Source organism: Aricia agestis, chromosome 4, assembly GCF_905147365.1.
Source record: "Aricia agestis chromosome 4, ilAriAges1.1, whole genome shotgun sequence".
In the NCBI taxonomy this organism is placed as follows: Eukaryota; Metazoa; Arthropoda; class Insecta; order Lepidoptera; family Lycaenidae; genus Aricia; species Aricia agestis.
In genome coordinates this window covers 6,343,224-6,362,274 of record NC_056409.1, presented here as the reverse complement: position 1 = coordinate 6,362,274, position 19,051 = coordinate 6,343,224, and the positions used below count along the sequence as shown (strand labels likewise).

The 19,051-nt window shown below is 37.3% G+C and overlaps 1 protein-coding gene across 1 annotated transcript in view; it reads right to left on the bottom strand.

Moving 5' to 3' along the window:
• Positions 1-561: 561 nt before the first annotated feature.
• Positions 562-19,051, bottom strand: part of LOC121726209 (AT-rich interactive domain-containing protein 2) — a 30,573-nt gene continuing 12,083 nt past the window's right edge. Inside the window, exons 17-38 of the mRNA XM_042113445.1 lie at positions 18,884-18,958; positions 18,405-18,482; positions 18,288-18,315; positions 18,151-18,206; positions 17,571-18,071; positions 16,857-16,943; positions 16,137-16,178; positions 15,092-15,190; positions 14,738-14,800; positions 13,880-13,979; positions 12,094-12,162; positions 11,891-11,991; positions 11,434-11,514; positions 9,544-9,645; positions 8,246-8,608; positions 7,745-7,849; positions 6,843-6,946; positions 6,167-6,329; positions 3,726-3,872; positions 2,451-2,486; positions 1,959-2,050; positions 562-846 (exon numbers count right to left, since the gene is read on the bottom strand). Coding sequence (XP_041969379.1) covers positions 744-846; positions 1,959-2,050; positions 2,451-2,486; positions 3,726-3,872; positions 6,167-6,329; positions 6,843-6,946; positions 7,745-7,849; positions 8,246-8,608; positions 9,544-9,645; positions 11,434-11,514; positions 11,891-11,991; positions 12,094-12,162; positions 13,880-13,979; positions 14,738-14,800; positions 15,092-15,190; positions 16,137-16,178; positions 16,857-16,943; positions 17,571-18,071; positions 18,151-18,206; positions 18,288-18,315; positions 18,405-18,482; positions 18,884-18,958 — 2,595 coding nt within the window. The 3' untranslated portion in view covers positions 562-743. The remainder of the gene's footprint in view (positions 847-1,958; positions 2,051-2,450; positions 2,487-3,725; positions 3,873-6,166; positions 6,330-6,842; positions 6,947-7,744; positions 7,850-8,245; positions 8,609-9,543; positions 9,646-11,433; positions 11,515-11,890; positions 11,992-12,093; positions 12,163-13,879; positions 13,980-14,737; positions 14,801-15,091; positions 15,191-16,136; positions 16,179-16,856; positions 16,944-17,570; positions 18,072-18,150; positions 18,207-18,287; positions 18,316-18,404; positions 18,483-18,883; positions 18,959-19,051) is intronic.

Here is a 19,051-nt window from a genome sequence, read left to right as displayed (position 1 = left end):
ACAGAGCAATTCTTATATAGGAATAATAATACTAACTTATCCATGTCGCTGTCCTTATCTGTCAAAAAGCTTATCCATCGCATAAGAAAAAGACAGCGACATCGACGGGTTAGTTATTCTTATTCATCGTTTATTAATAAGGCCGACTAAGTACAGTACCTATATTCCTTCTCCGAATATAATATTATGTCTACAAAAATACATTCACTATTCACTTACACAAGACCTACTCACTAATAGTACAGTCAGATAACACTTTTACTTGTTATGTATCAGATATTTAATAAATAACTACTTATATGCCTAATGATTTTTGTAAAAACTGATGTAACTCATACAGTAAGAAAAGAACTAACAAAACTTCATCCCAAACTGTGCCCGATCCTACTATTTCAATCCAAAATAACTACAGTTTCGATACGATTTATATGCAGTCTTTGTTAATAAACGTCAAATATGTCAATGTCAAACTGACGTAAGGCGCGTTTTGATTGGTCAAAACTTCACAAATCAGTGGTTGACGTTTGATTGACATTCTCAAAATATTATTTTTGATATTGGATTTGATTATTTTGATTTGAAGGGAAAAGAAGTTCGATAGCATCCGAACTAAATCGAAGCTGCTGTTGGACTGAAATAGTACAATCAGATACAGTAGTAAACGTTTCACTATCGTACACAGTCTATCTCGCTCACGTCATCTATCTCTCTCAGGCACGGTCGGCGCGACCGTTGTGCAGTTCTCAGATGTTGTGCATGTCGTACAATATCTGTGCGACCGTTCTCGAAGCTTCGACAGTGCTGAGCGCTATCGAGGAGAGGTGCGCTTCGTACGGCCGTAGAATTCTGCGAAGATAAATAATATGTTATATTATTACTAGCTGTCCCGGCAAACGTTTTTTTGCCATATAAAGTAGATATTTCACCCGTATTATTTTATTGGAGTGACTAAATAAGTATGTCACCATGGCAACGTCGATCGCTATCCTGTCGCACAAACAATGGTCGCCGTCAGTCTCGAGTTGTAATAATTTACTATTATTTATTCAACAAATGCACTATATAAAAAGTACCCAGTAGCCGATTCTCAGACCCACTGAATATGCATATAAAATTAGTTTAAAATCAGTAAAGCCGTTTCGGAGGAGTACGGTGACCAACATTGTGACACGAGAATTTTTTTATAAGATTTTATTGTGAAACCGTAAAGGTGAGACCGACCACTAAGCGACACTGTGCTGCAGTAGAGCGACACGACATTTTCCAGCAAAATATTCTTCATATGAAATATCAATTTGAAATGTCATTACTAAACGACACTACGCTGCAGCGCCTGCAGCGGGCGACGCCACACTTTCTTCGTATGAAATCGTATGACTTAAACCACATACTAAGCGACAGTTCAGTTACGCGACACTTTACGTCAGCAGCAACAGGAACGTGAAGTATCGCTACGCTGCAGTATTGTGTCGCCTAGTGTGATCTTGCCTTTACTATAAGAAAAACCAGCCTAAAATAAATTATTTAAAAGCTTTAGACGCGATTGTATAAAATTCAGTGCAATTCATTTAAGCAATCAATACTTGGGGGTGAGCCAAAATCTTTTCGTTTTCGCTTTGTTATAGAATCGCCGATGAAAATGTATGGAATTGACATAAGAGTTCGTTAATATGACGTTGACGTTCGCCTCGTTAATGTCAATTCCATACATATTGAGTGGCGAAAAAGTTTCGGCTAAATGGCCAGGTCTCTTAATCTCGCGAAAACGTGTAGTTATGTCGTTTTCACAAGCAGGCTATAGGCCCTGCACGATATATTATGCGCTGGAAATATTTAGTTTTGTTTCGTGTTTGAGTGAAAAAGACACACAGGCAAGTCGATCAAACGCGATTTCTTTGTCATCCTGACATTACACATATTGCTATCAAATATATGAAAGAATATAAAAATAAACATACCTTCTTCCAGTATTTGAGTAGATAACAATATTCCTCAATATAAGGGCGGCTGTAAGTCGTATGCTCTTCGTGACTGGACCCTCGTTTTCATCCTGTGAACATAATCAGAATATAGACACATATTTTAATAAGGTCATTCATACATTCACACACACGCACACGCACACAGAAACAAACACACAGGCAGATCCTATTTAAAAGCTAGATAATATAATGAATAATACGAACAGTTCTTTAAAGTTGATCGCAAAAAAAACAAGAAAAAGCACTCCGAGCGCCGACATCACTTGTTCAAACGCGCAATTGCAAACAAAAAATCGCAAAGCAAATACGTCACTAAAAATGGCGACATGCATACCGGGCCTTCGTTGCAAAAAAATATACTTAGTTTGCAAAAAAAAATAACATGACCAAAATGAACGAAAAAAAATGCAAAATATAAAACTGAAAAAAATGAGCAAGGCCCGATATAAGCGATCATGTGAGTCTCACCATCTGCTCCGGCGTGCGACTGAATTCGGCCCTGTGCTGCGCGCACACAAACACACATTAGTGACGTCACTGTGCGGTGACGCGATGACGTATTAGTCACGATTACGCGCACACAAGAATCTTTTGATGCTTGGATGACATTGACCGAAGAATAAAGCACGATTTATGAGATCAGAAGCAATTTATGAAAATAGCGGCGCGACCGCCAAATTAAATAAATCGTTGCATACAATTGCTTGTGATCTCGTTGTAAAGCGGCCGGGCCTACGATGAATAATGAGTCTAAAGCGGGTATAAATAGTCAGTACTTAAGATGCGACCCGGTCTTAAGACGCGGTTCGGCTCTGTGATTGGTCCAAATTTTGACAGCCAACCAATCACAGAGCCTGAGCCGTGTCTTGAGACCGAGATGCATCTTGAGTACTATTTATACCGGCCTAAGAGCCCAAAAGATCCTTGTATGCATATATAGATGCGTGAAGCAGAAAAATAAATAATATATTAGTTTAACCACAAAGACATAATAAAATAATTTTAATGTTATTATTATGAGTAATTTATCGATATAAAAAGCCAATTTAGCTAACGTTTGTTAGATATAATATTTAAAATAATGGAGAAAATAAATTTAATGCACACGATAGTATTCCAAAATATTTTCTTTTGGTTAAAACAATTAAAAACTGTCGGTCTTACAGCAAAAGATTTAAACACCCGTTGAACAGTTGATTAGAGAAAAATTCAGTACAAAATGGTCTCAAAACAACTGTTCAACAGATGTTTAATCTTTTGTGGTAAAACCGTATTTTTTTAAGACTGAAAACTAAAAGAAAGAGGGTATAATTTTTGCCAATTTTCAGCAAAACCAGTGTGATCTTTTTATACTTCGTTGAAGACTTATTATTATCTATCTGCAACAGGTAGTGTTAAGAGCGAAGACATAAATTTTCCCGTTGCGTTGCGACGTTTTACATAAATTGAGCAGCAACGCAACTACGAGGCATATGATGCATTATTCCAACGCAACAAAGTGGCTTAGCTCTATCCTTTATTTCAGTAATTCCTTAGATAAACACTATAGATGAAATTGATACATAGCCAGATGGCGGACTTAGTACGTTATTTCCACATTCAACTACGTTATTTATCCAATGTTATTGTCAACAAACATAATTCGGCTGAAATTGACATATACCCGACCAAATGACGTTGCTCCACTGTCACAATTTCTCTGATGTTGTCATGCTTGTTTCAATGAACGCGCTATACACTTACCATCAGTTCTCTAGGGTTAAAGGTCTCTGTGGCGTGTTTATTGAGGGCAGCTAGGGCGGCGTTGGGCGGATATCCCACGGATACCGGCTTGTTGCCGTCCGCCTCCAGCGCCGCGTGTTTGCGCAGGTTGTACAGCGACTTGAGAGCCTGAAACGTACACAATTATTTTTAGTTAATGTGATCACGCACCTATTTTAAAAAGGCGAAAGTTTGTGAAGTCGATCTAGTACGGGATGCTTTCTGAGGGTTTCGTCGAATACCTTCTCCGTATATGGCAGATATGAGATGACTGCTGAGAGGATGCAACACTTGATCGGGCGTTTTCTGCTATATTGTATCGATGTAGTTTAGGAAAGCATCGCCTTTTTCGTTTATCGGATGGAACATATTTTTTAGCTTCCCGGTAGTGAATAGACTCAGGACTCACCCTATAGTAGAAAACTGTAGTTCTACAAACTCATCGTCATTATTAAGATACTCATCATTTATAAACACTATCAGGTACCTAGCAACAATAAAAAGTATACTAATTAATTTCATTGAATACGGTACTTTATAAATCACGATAATAATATAAATTCGGAAATTTTCATGTCACTTTCATTATTATAACCCTATTCCCTCTTAAAAGGGGAGGAAGGGGAGGGTAGGGAAGGGAATAAGCGAAACACAGCGCGAGCGCTGTTTCACGCCGGTTTTCTGTGAGAACGTGGTATTTCTCCGGTCGAGCCGGCCCATTCGTGCCGAAGGATGGCTCTCCCACGTCATGGATAAAATCCCAAATAAAATATATCACTGAAAAAATTGCTATTAAAATTAAAGATGGAATTCGTAATAAGTGTCCCAATTTCAGGAAATTGGATCCCTCGAGCGATCCCTGTACAATTTTTATTTTATGGAACTCGAGAAATATTTTACTTATTACTGGGTAGGTCACCCAGGAGCATGTTAGGAATAAGTCGAGGAAGGTTCCGTAGCTATTTTAAGATATAAGTGAATCCAAATTTGTTGTTAATGACTTGGCAACTAGGCGGAGCTCTATAGGCAGAGTAGACAGAATGATAGAGTATGCCGACGTAGAACTGATGTTGAAATTTTTAAATTTGACGTATTATGACGAAAATCGTCGCTAGGGTTGTTAACTTGTTACCTACGAATTTAAAACTATGACATATTCGATGGACGTGTTCCTCTTTGGTCGCATTGTTGTTTGTGTTTTGGCACATGCGATTAAAATTGTCAGAATCCAATTTTGAAATCTTTATTTTAAATATTTAAAAATAAATTATATCAGCCAGCGCGAGGCACACTCCGTTCATAATCCTAGTGAAACCCGACGAATTTGATAGATATTGAAACCTGTCCGTCTCTTTGAAGTCGAACTACAGCATAGCTAGCACAAGCACGTAGACAAACGAAAGAAACTAAATTTTGACAGTTTTACCGGAAAAACATCGGAGTAAAAGTTTCTTTCGTATCTCGATATCTTTCGCTTTTGAAAATCTATATGTCAAGCATGACGATCCGCTTTTGACATTTAGTTTCTTGATTCTGCTTTTATTTTTATTATGGCATTTGGCTATAAAACCATGGCCAGTGTCGAAAAAATGGCGGCAAATTCAAAAAATCGATGTATAGCAACCCTGTCTATAGCCGGAATTATAGTTTTGATCTACAAACTACGAATAATAAAGTTCCTTAGTTTTTATTGTTCGTATTTCGTAGATCAAAACTATAATTCCGGCTATAGACAAGGTTGCTACACATCGATTTTTTTGAATTTGCCGTCATTTACTCGACGCTGGCCATGGTTTTATAGCCGAGGTGCCATAATTAAAAAAAAAGAACCAAGAAACTAAATATCAAAAAAATAATAATTGCCGTTGCTTTAATGGTTGCTATGGAAAGAGTTTCTTGTCTTTGTCCACTGAAACTCAAGTCGATGGGTGGGGCCATGCTCGGGAATAAGATATGTAGACGTGGGAAAGAAACTGCCATTACTTTCTTCCGAAGAATCGACTGGGAAACCCCGTGCTAGCTACGCTGGTCGTTATGTCTATTGTGCTATAGGCCCCTATCGTGTCAAAACTCAAAACCTTCCCGATGTCACGAATACAACACCCTCTTTTTGCCTACTTATATTCAAGTCAGTCTACACAAAATATGCACTGTTATTGGCAACAAACTATGGGATTATAGCGATATATAAAGGAGGAATCTTCTTTTAATAAAAAGAAGATCGTCACTGTAGCACTGCGTATCTCAGGGCAGTGACGGCCTTACCCATTGCGAGGGCCCAGGCGGAAGGTCTTTGCGAGGCCCTTAGTCTTCCAAAAAAACACATTGCAGGGCCCCTGCAAGAGCGAGGCCCCGGACGATTGCCCTGTTCGCCACCCGCTAGGGAAGCCATTGTCTCAGGGAGTACAAGTATGCCAGCTCACCTGCGCGGTACAGTGCTTGTCGGACAGGTGGTTGAGCAGCGCGAAGGTCTTACGCGGCACGCGGTCGCAGTCCAGCCACTGGCAGGGCGCCTCGCCGCCCGCCAAGCCCGGGCAGTGCGTGCGCGCCGCGTGCGAGAACACCTCCGCCGGGCTCGCCAACACCCTGTACATACACGACAGGTATAATACAGTGTGTACAAATATTGCCTTAATGTCAACAAGGCTCGGTATGAATATAATACCGTAGACGGTGGGAGGGGGGAGGGGTACGACGAAGTGTGACAAGGATAAGGAAGGGTCCTAAGTTTTGTGACGTCAGATTCTAATTTAATTTTATAGCGAAATTTAAAATATTGAGGTGGTATTAATTTTTAAATGCAAATTTGTGACATGATACTAGGGATAAAATAGGGGTCTCACAAATGTGACCACCTGTGACAAGGGGGGTCTAAAAATCATGATAATCATGTGAATGTCTCTATTACTTTATATATAGATGGTTTCTATTGAGCTCATAATTGTCTTAATTCACTTCGGTTTCTAACCTCAGTAAATTACTTTGCAATTTGCATCAAATACTTTTCAGAGGCTTACACGTAAACATAGGTTTAAGAGAAGAGTTACTGCAAATTATGTCCTACAAATTATAATGTGATAAGATATTTTATTGACTTACTTGCCACAACCCCTCCAGTGACATATCCAGGGGTTGTCGTCGATGCCCATCGGCAGCGGCGGCGGCGGGGGCGTCGAAGAGGGCTTCGGCGTTGGAGGTTTCGCCTGGTAACACACCACATATATCATTGTAATTGAATATTGTTTCCTAGTATTTATGTGCACGATGGAAAAGACTGGTCTCCACAACACAGGGAATCCTAGTGTGGAGATCAGAGTTTGTGTAAGATTAGCGTGTAAGTTTATTTAAGCGAAATAAAGATTTTTTTAAATTAATTTATTAAAGGTCGTTTTCAACATCAAGGTCATTAAACGACCACCTTAAGTACCAATAATTTTAGTTCAAATACATTTATACATATTAATCAATTTCAAATATTTTAAAGTACAATTACAACCTTTTCCATTCAAACACTCTTTTAAATTATCAGGAAGATTACTTAATTTCTTTTGTAAATTAAATTCTACACATTCAATGAGTAAATAAGAAACTGATAATTCGTTTAGTATTATTATATCAAAAAGTGCTCGTAACTATAGTCGCTAACTAACCTAAATACAAGGATACACAAAATAAAATATTAGTCTATACAAAAGTTTAGACTTTAGAACAATAAAACGTCATCATTTAAGGCACCGCGATCGGTTTAATGAGTGCGTGCGCGTTTGATGTCGTCCCTGTGTACGGATAGGCGATGAGCACGCACTCATCCATATCATTTGCGAAGCGTTTTTTTTTAATCTAGAAAAGAAAGGACTTTATCGTAGAATGATAATGCCGTCCTAAGCTAATTTGCGAAGCGTTTATATGAAGATTTTCCACTTTTCTATAACGTATAATGTGTCTTAACATTTAACAATATATAATTGTTTAGACTCAGTATAGAATAATTTATCAATCACCTCAGGCACTGGTTGCGTGCTCACGATTTCCTTGTCGCCGATCTTGGTGTTACCCACCATGACGGGCTGCCGAGTGACCACCTGTCTCATCACCGGCTGTGCCTTCTGAAATTATATTTTAAAATGAGTATACAAATCTAGAACAAAACTTACACAGCGGATTCACGTACTATGTCGTTCTTTTGTATAAAATGACTAGCTATTTGACCGAGCTTTGCTCGGTATTCGGAGAAAATGACATTTTCTAAAAATGATTCCTAGCTAGATCGATTTATCGCCCCCTAAACCCCCTATATACTAAATTTCATGAAAATCGTTGGAGATTACAATTATGCATATTGCTCGTTTAAAGATATAAGATATATTCAATTTCAATGTATCAGACAAAAAGTATCTGTGAATAAAATATCCACTGTCAAAATACTTTTAGTAAGAGCATAATATTACTTAATTAAAATAAGCGATAGAGTTTTTTTATGTAATGTTACTTACAGCGGTTACGGTTTTGCTGTCGCTAGTCGTAGTGGTCGGTCCCGATATCGACACAGTATTCACCTGACTTCTAGGTGCTTGAACAACCCGCTGAACTGTCGGTTTCATGGCTGTATTCACAATGATTTGCTGGTTGTTCGAAACCGCGATAATCTGCTGGTTGCCCTGCAACAGCTGCTGGTTGCCTTGTATGATCTGTTGGTTGGTTCCGACAATTTGGTTGCCGACTATGTTGCTCCCGGTTGCTATGAGCGCGGGCGGTTGTTTTTGCGTGACGACGATCTGTTGCGGTTGCCCCGCTAATTGCGCCTTGTGCGGTTGCGGTTGCGGCGTTATGATCGGTTGTTGACTCGGAGCCATCTGCGGCGTATTCTAAAGGAAAACCAAACGGTACAAAAATTGAAATAATATACAACATCAATGTTTAAATTAATGATTTTATTACTTTACGGATGACATGCCCACATCACGACACCAATTTTAAGCTAGTACAAGGACATAGGTTACATATACAGCATAGGCAATATATAAACATATTACATAGTGATTTTAGGATATCCGCCACTCAGAAACAGACCACAACATAAAGGATAACAATAATTATATTCTACTAACACTGACACTCTCCAACAAAAAATATAGACAACAACTACGTTTAATAATGTTAAGTATTTTTTATAAATTTTAAGTTTGCTTTTTCTAATTATTTTTTGAGTTTTTGTTAAGTACATAAAATATACATTTATACCAAAATACTTTTTTCTTAAGGAAACTGAATACAGAACTATAATAATATATAGAATACACTTCAAACTACTAAATACAAGCTAAGCCAGTTACTAAAACCCCCTATCACCTTATTCATTAAAATATTAACTCCACTCTTACGTGAATCCATATTGCTGTCTCTATCTGATATCTTGAAAAGGACACTTGACAGATAATGGCAGCTACATAGACCAACGAAGGTATGGAGAAATATTTATAGTAATAACGACACACATATTTACTTAACATATTTAATATTTCTAAATAATTAAACATGACGTACACATAATTTAGACTTGCAAGAGAGCGCAGAAGAGGCACGTAGATTATTCAATGACTATACTTGTCTCTTTTACTCGAGCACATTTTCTATCTCGTTTCTACACTACCCAATAGGAGCTGTAGCGATATTTTGCACGAGTGAAAGAGACAAGTTCTTACTTTCTGTTTTTCACATACTCCGCGACCAAACTTTCAGCTCCTAATAACACAAACTACGACGGTCCATGCTCAAACTACAAGCGTAAATGTGCTTGAACCTGTGTGATGGTGGATTTGACCACGGCAATCGCCTGCGAGGTGTTCACTAATGTGGGCTGGCTTACTATCACTCTCTGTGTCGACTGTATCACGCCAGTGTTCTGTGTACGGTGAAACACACATCTCAATCACTGATTAAATATACCAATTGGTCGCCTTAAGGAATAAGGGCGTTCACTGCGTTGAGCGTGTGCCCGCCACGGCTGCCCGTCGTGGGCGCCCGCGCCGTGCGCTCGCCATAGTAATCGTGCGACGGCTGACCCGCTCAACGTGCGACGGCTGACACGATTACTATGGCGGGCGCCCTCGACGGGCACACGCTCAACGCAGCGAACGCCCTAATAGTTTTATGTTCCAAACTACATGTTTTAATGTAGTTAGCCTGTTCCACCAATCATAGCCACCTTAATAAAATATTTGCACAGATATTCCAGATCATCTGTCTACGTTTGTCAATGACAATTTGTCTGACAAAGATAAGCAGATCTTGGTCATACAGAGTCGATATATTTTTATTAGCAAGGAACTCAGAACAGGAAAAAAGGAAGTATGTGTTTTTTCTTGCTTGCGCTAGTCTTTTTTTTAGTTAAATATCGTATCTCTTGACTAACACTTGGATAAAACCGAAACTGTCGCAAGAGTGCCTCGAGCGAGGTATATTTTAATTTTAACACTTTGAATATTCCTTGCATTGTAAATACTTACGTCTTTCAACAAGTTATAGGCAATTTAAAAAGAAACAGAGAAAACATAGAGCAAAAGCAAGCAATATTATAACACTGTATTTGCAAGCAATTGGCCTAGTGTTATTATGGAATTTTGAAACGGGAAGGACAGATTAAAATTAATTTTATGCAAGTTGTTTCTTACAGTTTTTGTTTTTCTTTGCCGCCCGCAGTATTTAGCTAATAATAATTATACTCGTAAGAATAAAGTCTACAGAAATAAATTATTCAATCAGAACAAGACTATACAAAAGGGTTATAAAGGATTATTCTAACATCGATTAATATTTATAATACCTTTTTATCTACCATCCGACCCTGGGTTTATAATTCCAGGGATCGTCAGACGCATGAACAGAAAAAATAATGTCATTATTTTTGTATTGTTAAAAGCCTAATCTACGGTAAATTAAGATGGAAAGGTGCATTATTTAAATAAGCGAAACTACAAAATGATCATTAGTGAGGGTGATTAGATATTTAATTTGTGAATTTGATCATTAATGCAAAACTAATTTCTGCTCGAAATGAGAAACATCAAAACTTATTCTTAATTCTTATTAATTTTAACATAGCTTTAAGGGCGTTCGCTGCGTTGAGCGTGTGCCCGCCGCGGCTGCCCGTCGTGGGCGCCCGCGCCGTGCGCTCGCCATAGTAATCGTGCGACGGCTGACCCGCTCAACGCAGCGCTGCTCTATGGGATGACATGAAACAAGCATGCCTCGCGGGAGGCCGCGCCGGGCGAACGCTTAAACGCAGCGAACGCCCTAAGGGGATCAAATTCAGAAATATTTGATTAAATGAAATAGCCCAACTGTTAGATAACATCTAGCACCTTAAGCAACAAAAAATAAAATTGATATACAATATCTAAGAAGTTATTAGACCATCCCCAAATATTTTTGCTTTCCACCTTAAAAATAAGAATTAGCCTAGTTGTATGATATTTCAATGATTTTATGATAGTAAATTTACTTTAATATTGTATATCAATGAAACAAATATCTATAGAGCGTTACGAAATGTTAATATGGATCAACCCAAGATTATAGTACCTCGTCTTTGGCATTTAGTACTATTAGCTCCTACGTATGCAGGCTCAGAGCTATTTAGGCCTTAAGCATTAATCTAAAACTATGTCTTTAGGCCGAAGCTTTTTATAACCTGTATAATTTGTTGCTGAGTGACTGCCTCCGCTATAAGACTGTGGAGAGTCGCCTCGTCTAGGCCACCTGGGTTGTTCACCTTGAGTACCAAATCAATTTAGTACATTGTGACTGTAGTGAAGTTAAACAAGAGTTGCATTGCACATTGTAAATAATTTCACAAGTTGCACTGCGCGATCTCATTAACTTCACACTGGACTATTAGATTCGTAACGTACAACAACGAAATCGCAGCTAACTTCACACTGTACTCCGCTTAGTAACACTACAGTGAAGGTCATCGAATATCTACGCAGTGCATTTTAACTTCAATTATATTTAATTATATCAGATTCAAGTATTTTAACATAGAATTAAGTAAAATTTAAATCTTACGATTGTATTATAAAAGTTACTACAATAATACCTTAGCCGTTTTAATTAAACCACGAGAGAAAACAAGTAAATAAACATACCGTTAAAGTGAGGGGGCCACAGCCAGTGTTCTGTACTATGATGTGAATAGTTTTCTGCATCAGATTCCCTTGTAGGTTTTGGGCCAAATAGTTGAGTCCACCTGAAAACAAGTAAATTAATATAATGTTATACGATGTTTCACTTGAAATTAGTAAGTATTAAGAACATTATGATATTCTAATTTATTAGTACGATATTTTACCTTGGGCGGTTCCCGGTGTCGCAATAATTTGCTGCACGAACTGTGTAGGTTGAGTTGACACTGGTTTTTCTGAGAACAAAAACGGTAAATATAAACGCTTGATACACTTATGTGTGAGAACGTTAAATATGTATTATATACAGTGTGTAACAAAAATAAGTGATAATACTTTAGGGTATGTACGTGTTCCTTGTAGAGAGTTCATTTCGAGTTCAAATATTATCACCTATTTTTGTTAAACCCTGTATATTGTATATGTACATACATTTAAAAACTTACAAAAGAAAATTAACACTAGAAGGGCCGGGCTTATGCTATACCTTCAAAGACCGCAGCGGTCAATTTGACGGTACTAGAGATTAAGTCAGAATTCTTATGAAATTATTGCATATTTTACATAAAAATATATTTATATAAAATTATTTTTTATTAACGGTAAACAATTTCAGCACTAAACTGAGTAACATTTCTAGCAAGTAATAGTTTTTTTTAACTCTTTTGTACATTTTCCACACAGAGATTTTTTATAGATAGAGCTGTTTTCACATATATTTTTTTACAATTACATACTATTGATTTAACATTACTGTCTCTTATTGATTGTAGTGCATAGTTCACTTGTTTTAGAATTAGTTTCTTGTCTTTGAATCGCATTTGAAGTGTTTTTTTTTTTTCACATACTCTGCACCTACTTTGCTTAATAGTTCAAGGATAAAATCATAACGAAATTTTTTATTCATATGACTTTTTGATACAGAATTCACGAGTTTATAGCTGCTAAATCAAGTATATTGCAAAAAAACGTGAACAGGCTAGGCCAGGAAGTATATTTTGCTGGCAACGACGTCCTACTCTATTAGCGTCTGGAGGAATACGAGTCCATTCTGTGCCGTCACTTGCTACTTGTAACATACCGACTTCCGGTACTGAAGATGTCCTAGCTGATCGTCCACCGCATGCTGTTCACAAGCCGCCAATGGATCTATCAGATTACAGATACCATTCGCGCAAAGGCGCGTCCTTTGCGCGAATTTACAAGAATATCTTCATTTGTAGCAGATAAATCTATTTTGAAGTCTTCTGATGAAGAAGTGACCAGTTATGGCTGAAATTCTGCATCACGGTTTTTACTAGCACTGCCTGTTTTATCATCATTACTTTCATCAACCGACACATCTTCTTGTATATCCATAAATCACAACAGTTCTTGTTCTATTTGAGAACTTCTGAGGCGGAAACGCATTTTTTTATGACTGCTCGAAATCAATATTTACTATAAAATATAAACAAGCTAGGCAGTAACAACTTACTCAGAATTCAATTCAACATAAACAAAAACAAATATACGGTACCCAGTTTAATTTGCAGAGATCGTTGTTCACTATTCTCGGTGCCTCTATATAATATACAGTATGCCGTCACATTGACGGTCTTAGTAGGTATTTGTGATCGAATCTCTTAAACAACATATAGTTAATTTTTTAAAAATATAAATCTAGCCTAACAATAGCAAATTAGGAAAAGTCATAAAATATGAAAAGAAACAAAAAAATAGTTTGTGAAATATTTAGGAATGAAATTGCCTTGCGGTTAAATTGACTGCCTTGGTCTTTCTAGTGTTAACACTTTTATAAAAAACAGCATCAACCTTTTTGGATGACGCTTATTTCATGAAAATGAGATAAATACCATATTTTATTTTCAATTAACTTTAAACCATGAAAGCTTAAACCTGCTGAGCCGTGTCGCGCAACGGCAAAAATATTACTAACAAGCGTCCATTTACCTTGCAGTATAATCTGTCCGGCCTGCGAGGCGATGATGTTCTGCACGTCCATGGGCTGCACCTGCAACATCGGCTGCTGCACCGCCAGCGACTGCTGCACCTGTTGACATAATTATTTTAAAGGGACAGAAAGGGGACCTACATAATTTGGAGGGGTCAAGCCCATCTAGACAGATCAGTACAGTGCTCCAAAAGTGATAATGCGCATAGGAATTTTCGTCATTGTTCGGCAAAGATCGTTTTTCCCGAGCGTCGGAAGAAACCTTTTATTGCGCATGTCCAAATAATGTAATGCCATTGCAACGCCAACTGTTTACGACCTGACCGTAACCAAATATAAGCAACTTGTTGGTGGCGTTGACGTGGCATGACATGATTTGGACATGCGCAAAAAAAGGTGTTGTGGGGCATGCGCCAAAAAAAGAGACAATTAACGAACCGGCGACAGCTACCGAGTACCGACTATACGATATTTACTTCTATTTCCTTTGAACAAGGTGCAAAATGCAAGTGCATTGTTTGGGGCTCTTACGTTTCATAGATTCGGATGTTTTCGTGATTACGACAATTAGCGAAGATTTGTATGCGCATTATTAATTTGGGAGTACTGTACTGACATTGATGTGACATAACCCCACGATGAAACCTAGGTCCACTGTCTGCCAATGAATTTTCTCTGATGGCACATAATAATATGTAACGCGATTTAAAATTATGTTTTTCTGAACTTGCAACTTTTCGTTATCTCGAATGGTTTCGGATTTTTTCTGTACGACATTTTATTCAAAGACTAAAAGCTCTACTGCACTGTGCACATATTAATGACATTTTGAGAGAAGAGAAAAATCAAGGACTCACCTGCATCGTAGGTGCTTGTACTTGCAGAGTTGGTTGCTGAACTTGCATTGACGGCTGTTGCACCTAAAATTTGTGTTTGTTTAAATGTTGTTTTTATTAAGTTTGGGTCACGTCGTACGGTTTAAACTTGAGACTTGTTATTATAAGCCTGTCCCACAAATGGGCACAGGCCTCCCCCAAGGTCTTCCACTTCAATAGTTCTAGCGCCAAGTGCCAACCTAGCCAACCTGCCTTGTAGGTCAACTGGCCATCTTTTTCGAGGCCGACCACGGCGGCGTGTAATAACTACATACCAGAAGACGGCTTCTGGTATAAAGTTAATTGCACTATAGTTACATATTTTATTAAATTTACCTGCAGTATCGGCTCTTGAATGATCATAGACCCTTCAGAAGGTCCTGCCACCAAAACTGATGGCTGTATTATATCCACTGGCTCTTGCTTTGGTGGTAGCTGTAACGTTAATAAATATATCTAAGTTTGATTGTGTTTTGGAAGATACAGTTATTGAATAATAAAGAAAAAAAATCGGCCAAGTGCAAGTCGGACTAGCGCACGAAGGGTTCCGTACCGTTATATAGCGAAAATAAGGAAAAAAATAAGTTTTTGTATGAGAGCTCCCCTTAATTATTTATTTTATTGTAATTTTATTATTTAATATTAAAGTACAAATGTAATTGAGGATTTCGTGAAAATTTCAAGTGTCTATTATGTTGACATTATGGATTACGAGCCAAAAAGACCAAAAAAATAACGTTTGTTGCATGGAAGCCCCTTAAATATTAAATTTATTGTTGTTACAGCGGCACCAGAAATAAGTAATCTGTGAAAATTTCAGAAGTCTAGCTATATTCTTGAGTTACAGCCTGGAGACAGACAGACGGACAGACATCGAAGTCTCAGTAATAGGGTCCCGTTTTTACCCTTTGGGTACGGGACCCTAAAAACGGAATTGGAATGTAAGTTACTTACAGTCCGTCAAAAAAGTGAAGAAATTAAAAAGTGGCAACATCGTACTGTCATCCCTTTTTTCTTAGATTGATGTTGCCACTTTTTAATTTCTTCACTTTCTTGACAGTCTATACATTACGAATAAGATATCACTTACCTTTGGAATAAGAGTCTATAAACGAAACATAGGTTAGTATAATCAGATATTGATAAGATGTGAACAAATAGTTAAATAGTGATGCTACAGTTACTAATGGAATATTTGTTATATTGAAAGTTAAAATAGATTAATAACAATTTAGTAGTAGTGTGTACAACACTACTGCAAGTAGTGGTACACACTACTACTAAATTTTGAACTTTCAAGTGCAGACTTGTATAATAAATAGTTCAATACAAGGTATATACGAGTATAATAGATATAATATAAGTAAAATGAGTTAAGCACCTTAGAACCCATAGATCCAGCGAGAAGAATAGTCCGTGGTCGCTTCAACACATGAAAGAGATTGTTAGTAATGTTAACACTGATGAAAGTTAGCAATGGTGAGTTAGTAAGAAACGAGTGAATAAGCAGTGCGTAACGTATATTTGGCGAAACTAAATTACCAACTCTTCCGCTCTTATAAATGCGCCAGTCTAGGGCCGGTATAAATAGTCAGTACTCAAGATGCATCTCGGTCTCAAGAAACGGCAGGCTCTGTGATTGGTTGGCTGTCAAAATTTGGACAAATCACAGAGCCGAATCGCGTCTTGAGACCGAGATTCATCTTGAGTACTGACTGACTAATTTGTAACGGTACTGACTGACTGATTTGTAACGGCCTAGGTTTTTATTTTTTCTCAAAATATTGCCTTTTCTCTTTTACAAATACGAAGAAAGACAGAGATAACATTTAATGCACCTTTAAATTTAACCCACACTGGCGCAAGTGGGTCGCTTTGTGACACCTTAAATTATTTACTATTATAAATCAGTCTAGGGATTAGCTGCATATATATAAAGAAAACTTGTAAATATATTTCCAGCGCTCAAATAGGCCTTCGCCATTATTACAAAGAAAAAAACAACCAATTTCGTTAAACAGGTTAGCAAATGTGATAAGCAATAGACAAGAATAAGTATTATAAGTAAAAAATTTAAGCATTATAAGTAAACTATACTCACTAGGTCATCTTCGTCTTCCAAAGCGGACGCCGCTAGGGCCGCATACAAATTCGCCGCAGTTTTGGACACACTCTCTTGTGGACCGCTCTATAACATACAAATAATCTTACTTATAAAAAGTTACACATAAATTATGCATAATTTTTTGTCCTTATCCATTAATCGGCTTTTACAACGTATCAGAAAAGGACGTAACATTGTTTAGCAGTATTTCTATTTTTAAAGGGTTTTTTTTTGGTAACAGAATTTTATATGTATATAATAATAGAAGCAGCTAATTGTTTTCTATACTATGTATATATAGAAAGCAATTAGCTGCTTCTAATCAAAAATATCCAATCATAATTTTAATTCATACCTTAAGCATAGCCTTATGGAGGATATACTAGAAACATCAAAAATATTTGTACAGTGGCACATCAAAATATACAAAATACTACATCGAGCTTCAGAACCAATTATAATTGTTTTATTATAACCTGAAATTAGCATGTATGTTCCGACTTATATGGCACATTTCATTTTGATCTAAATGAAAAGAAATCAAGCTTGACCAAAAATAATGTGTGCATATTAATGGATAGGATTATAGCTGATCGTGTTAAAGCTTCGTCTTCTTCATCTAAACAACATCTAAATCAAAATGAATTTAAAGGAAGTAGTCATTACTAAGCAATAATTAAAACCTCACAATTTATAAATATTAAAACTTACGTCAGACTTTTCCTCCGTTTTCTGCTTTTTGGAAGGCGGTTCCGTATACGAATGGTCTGTGACAACGGTATCAACTATTTCCTTTTCACTTTTCACGTTCTGTATTATACAACCCATTTGCCCCTGCGTAATCTGGCCTTGGGCGATTTGACCTTGAACAATCTGTCCCTGAGTGATCTGACCTTGGGCCAGTTGGGCTTGCATCGCCTGCTGTATAACCCCTTGAATCTGGTCCGTTTTCAGTTGTATAATCTGGCCTTGCTCATTCTTGACGTGTATCACTTGGCCTTGGTCGTTCTTGATTTGGAAGAACGGGCCCTGCGCGGACTCGGCGTTAATTTGCAGGACAGGGTTGCTCTCGGACTTGACTTGGACGATTTGGCCCGTCTCCGTGATTTGTATGGTGGGCGCATTCATTTGCGGGCCCATCTGTACAACTTGCACCGGAGGGTTAGATTTCTTCTCAAGCAGATCGGCTAGCATTTTGTTCTGAGCTGCCTTCTGAAATATACGAATATAGCATTTTGGATACTGTAATATATTTATTATACAAAATCAAGGAAATGCAAATTTAACTTACAATTGTTAGTTGTGCTTGTTCGTCGATTTGGATTTGTACGGGCTCGTCCTTGATTCCTAAAGAGTAAATAAAATTTTGTGCATTAGAAATGTTAGAAAAATATCAAAAATATATTTGCAATCAAAAAAACACTTTACCTGAATCTTCACCAGTACTTATAATAACCTGAAATCAAAATAAATACATCGTTAAATTTACAATTTATATTTATATTAAAAATATAGTAGAATGACGATAGAATATAATATTATTACCTTATTTTCAGTAGCAGCGACTCCTCCAGGTATGATGGTAGTACACTTGATAAGCGCCTCTGGGTCTAACTCCATGTTCTGGCGATATAAGATTTTTATATTGAGAATAGCGACTAAAATCTACAGTTAACTGCGAGTAAGAATTAACTGTATAACTAGTTGCTGCCCGCAACTCCGTTGCGCTGAAATTCATTTATAGCGCGGGAACTGTATTTTTTTCTGAATAAAAGTATCCTATATTCTTTCCCGGGTCGGTGCATCTTCGTACCAAACTTCATCAAAATTGGTTCATCTGCTTAAGCGTAAAAAGGTAACAGACAGACAGACAGACACACTTCGGCATTTACAATATTATTATTGATATGAATTTTACATAGTGTAGAACTTTCGTTGGACTTCATGAAATAACAAGTTTTTTAAAGATTTTGTTGTAGTTCTATAAAAACGTTAGTAACAAAAAATATATATCTTAAACTTACCCCAGTTGGATTCGCTTGTACGAGTACGGTGCCTGGAGTAGGCACTCTCTGCTGACTCTGTTGTCTCTGGGCCACCTATACAGCAATACACTATTGACTTACATATTATCAACATGATATAAGCTAAAGTGCGGCCAAGGATCACGTTATAATACGTGCGAATTTCAT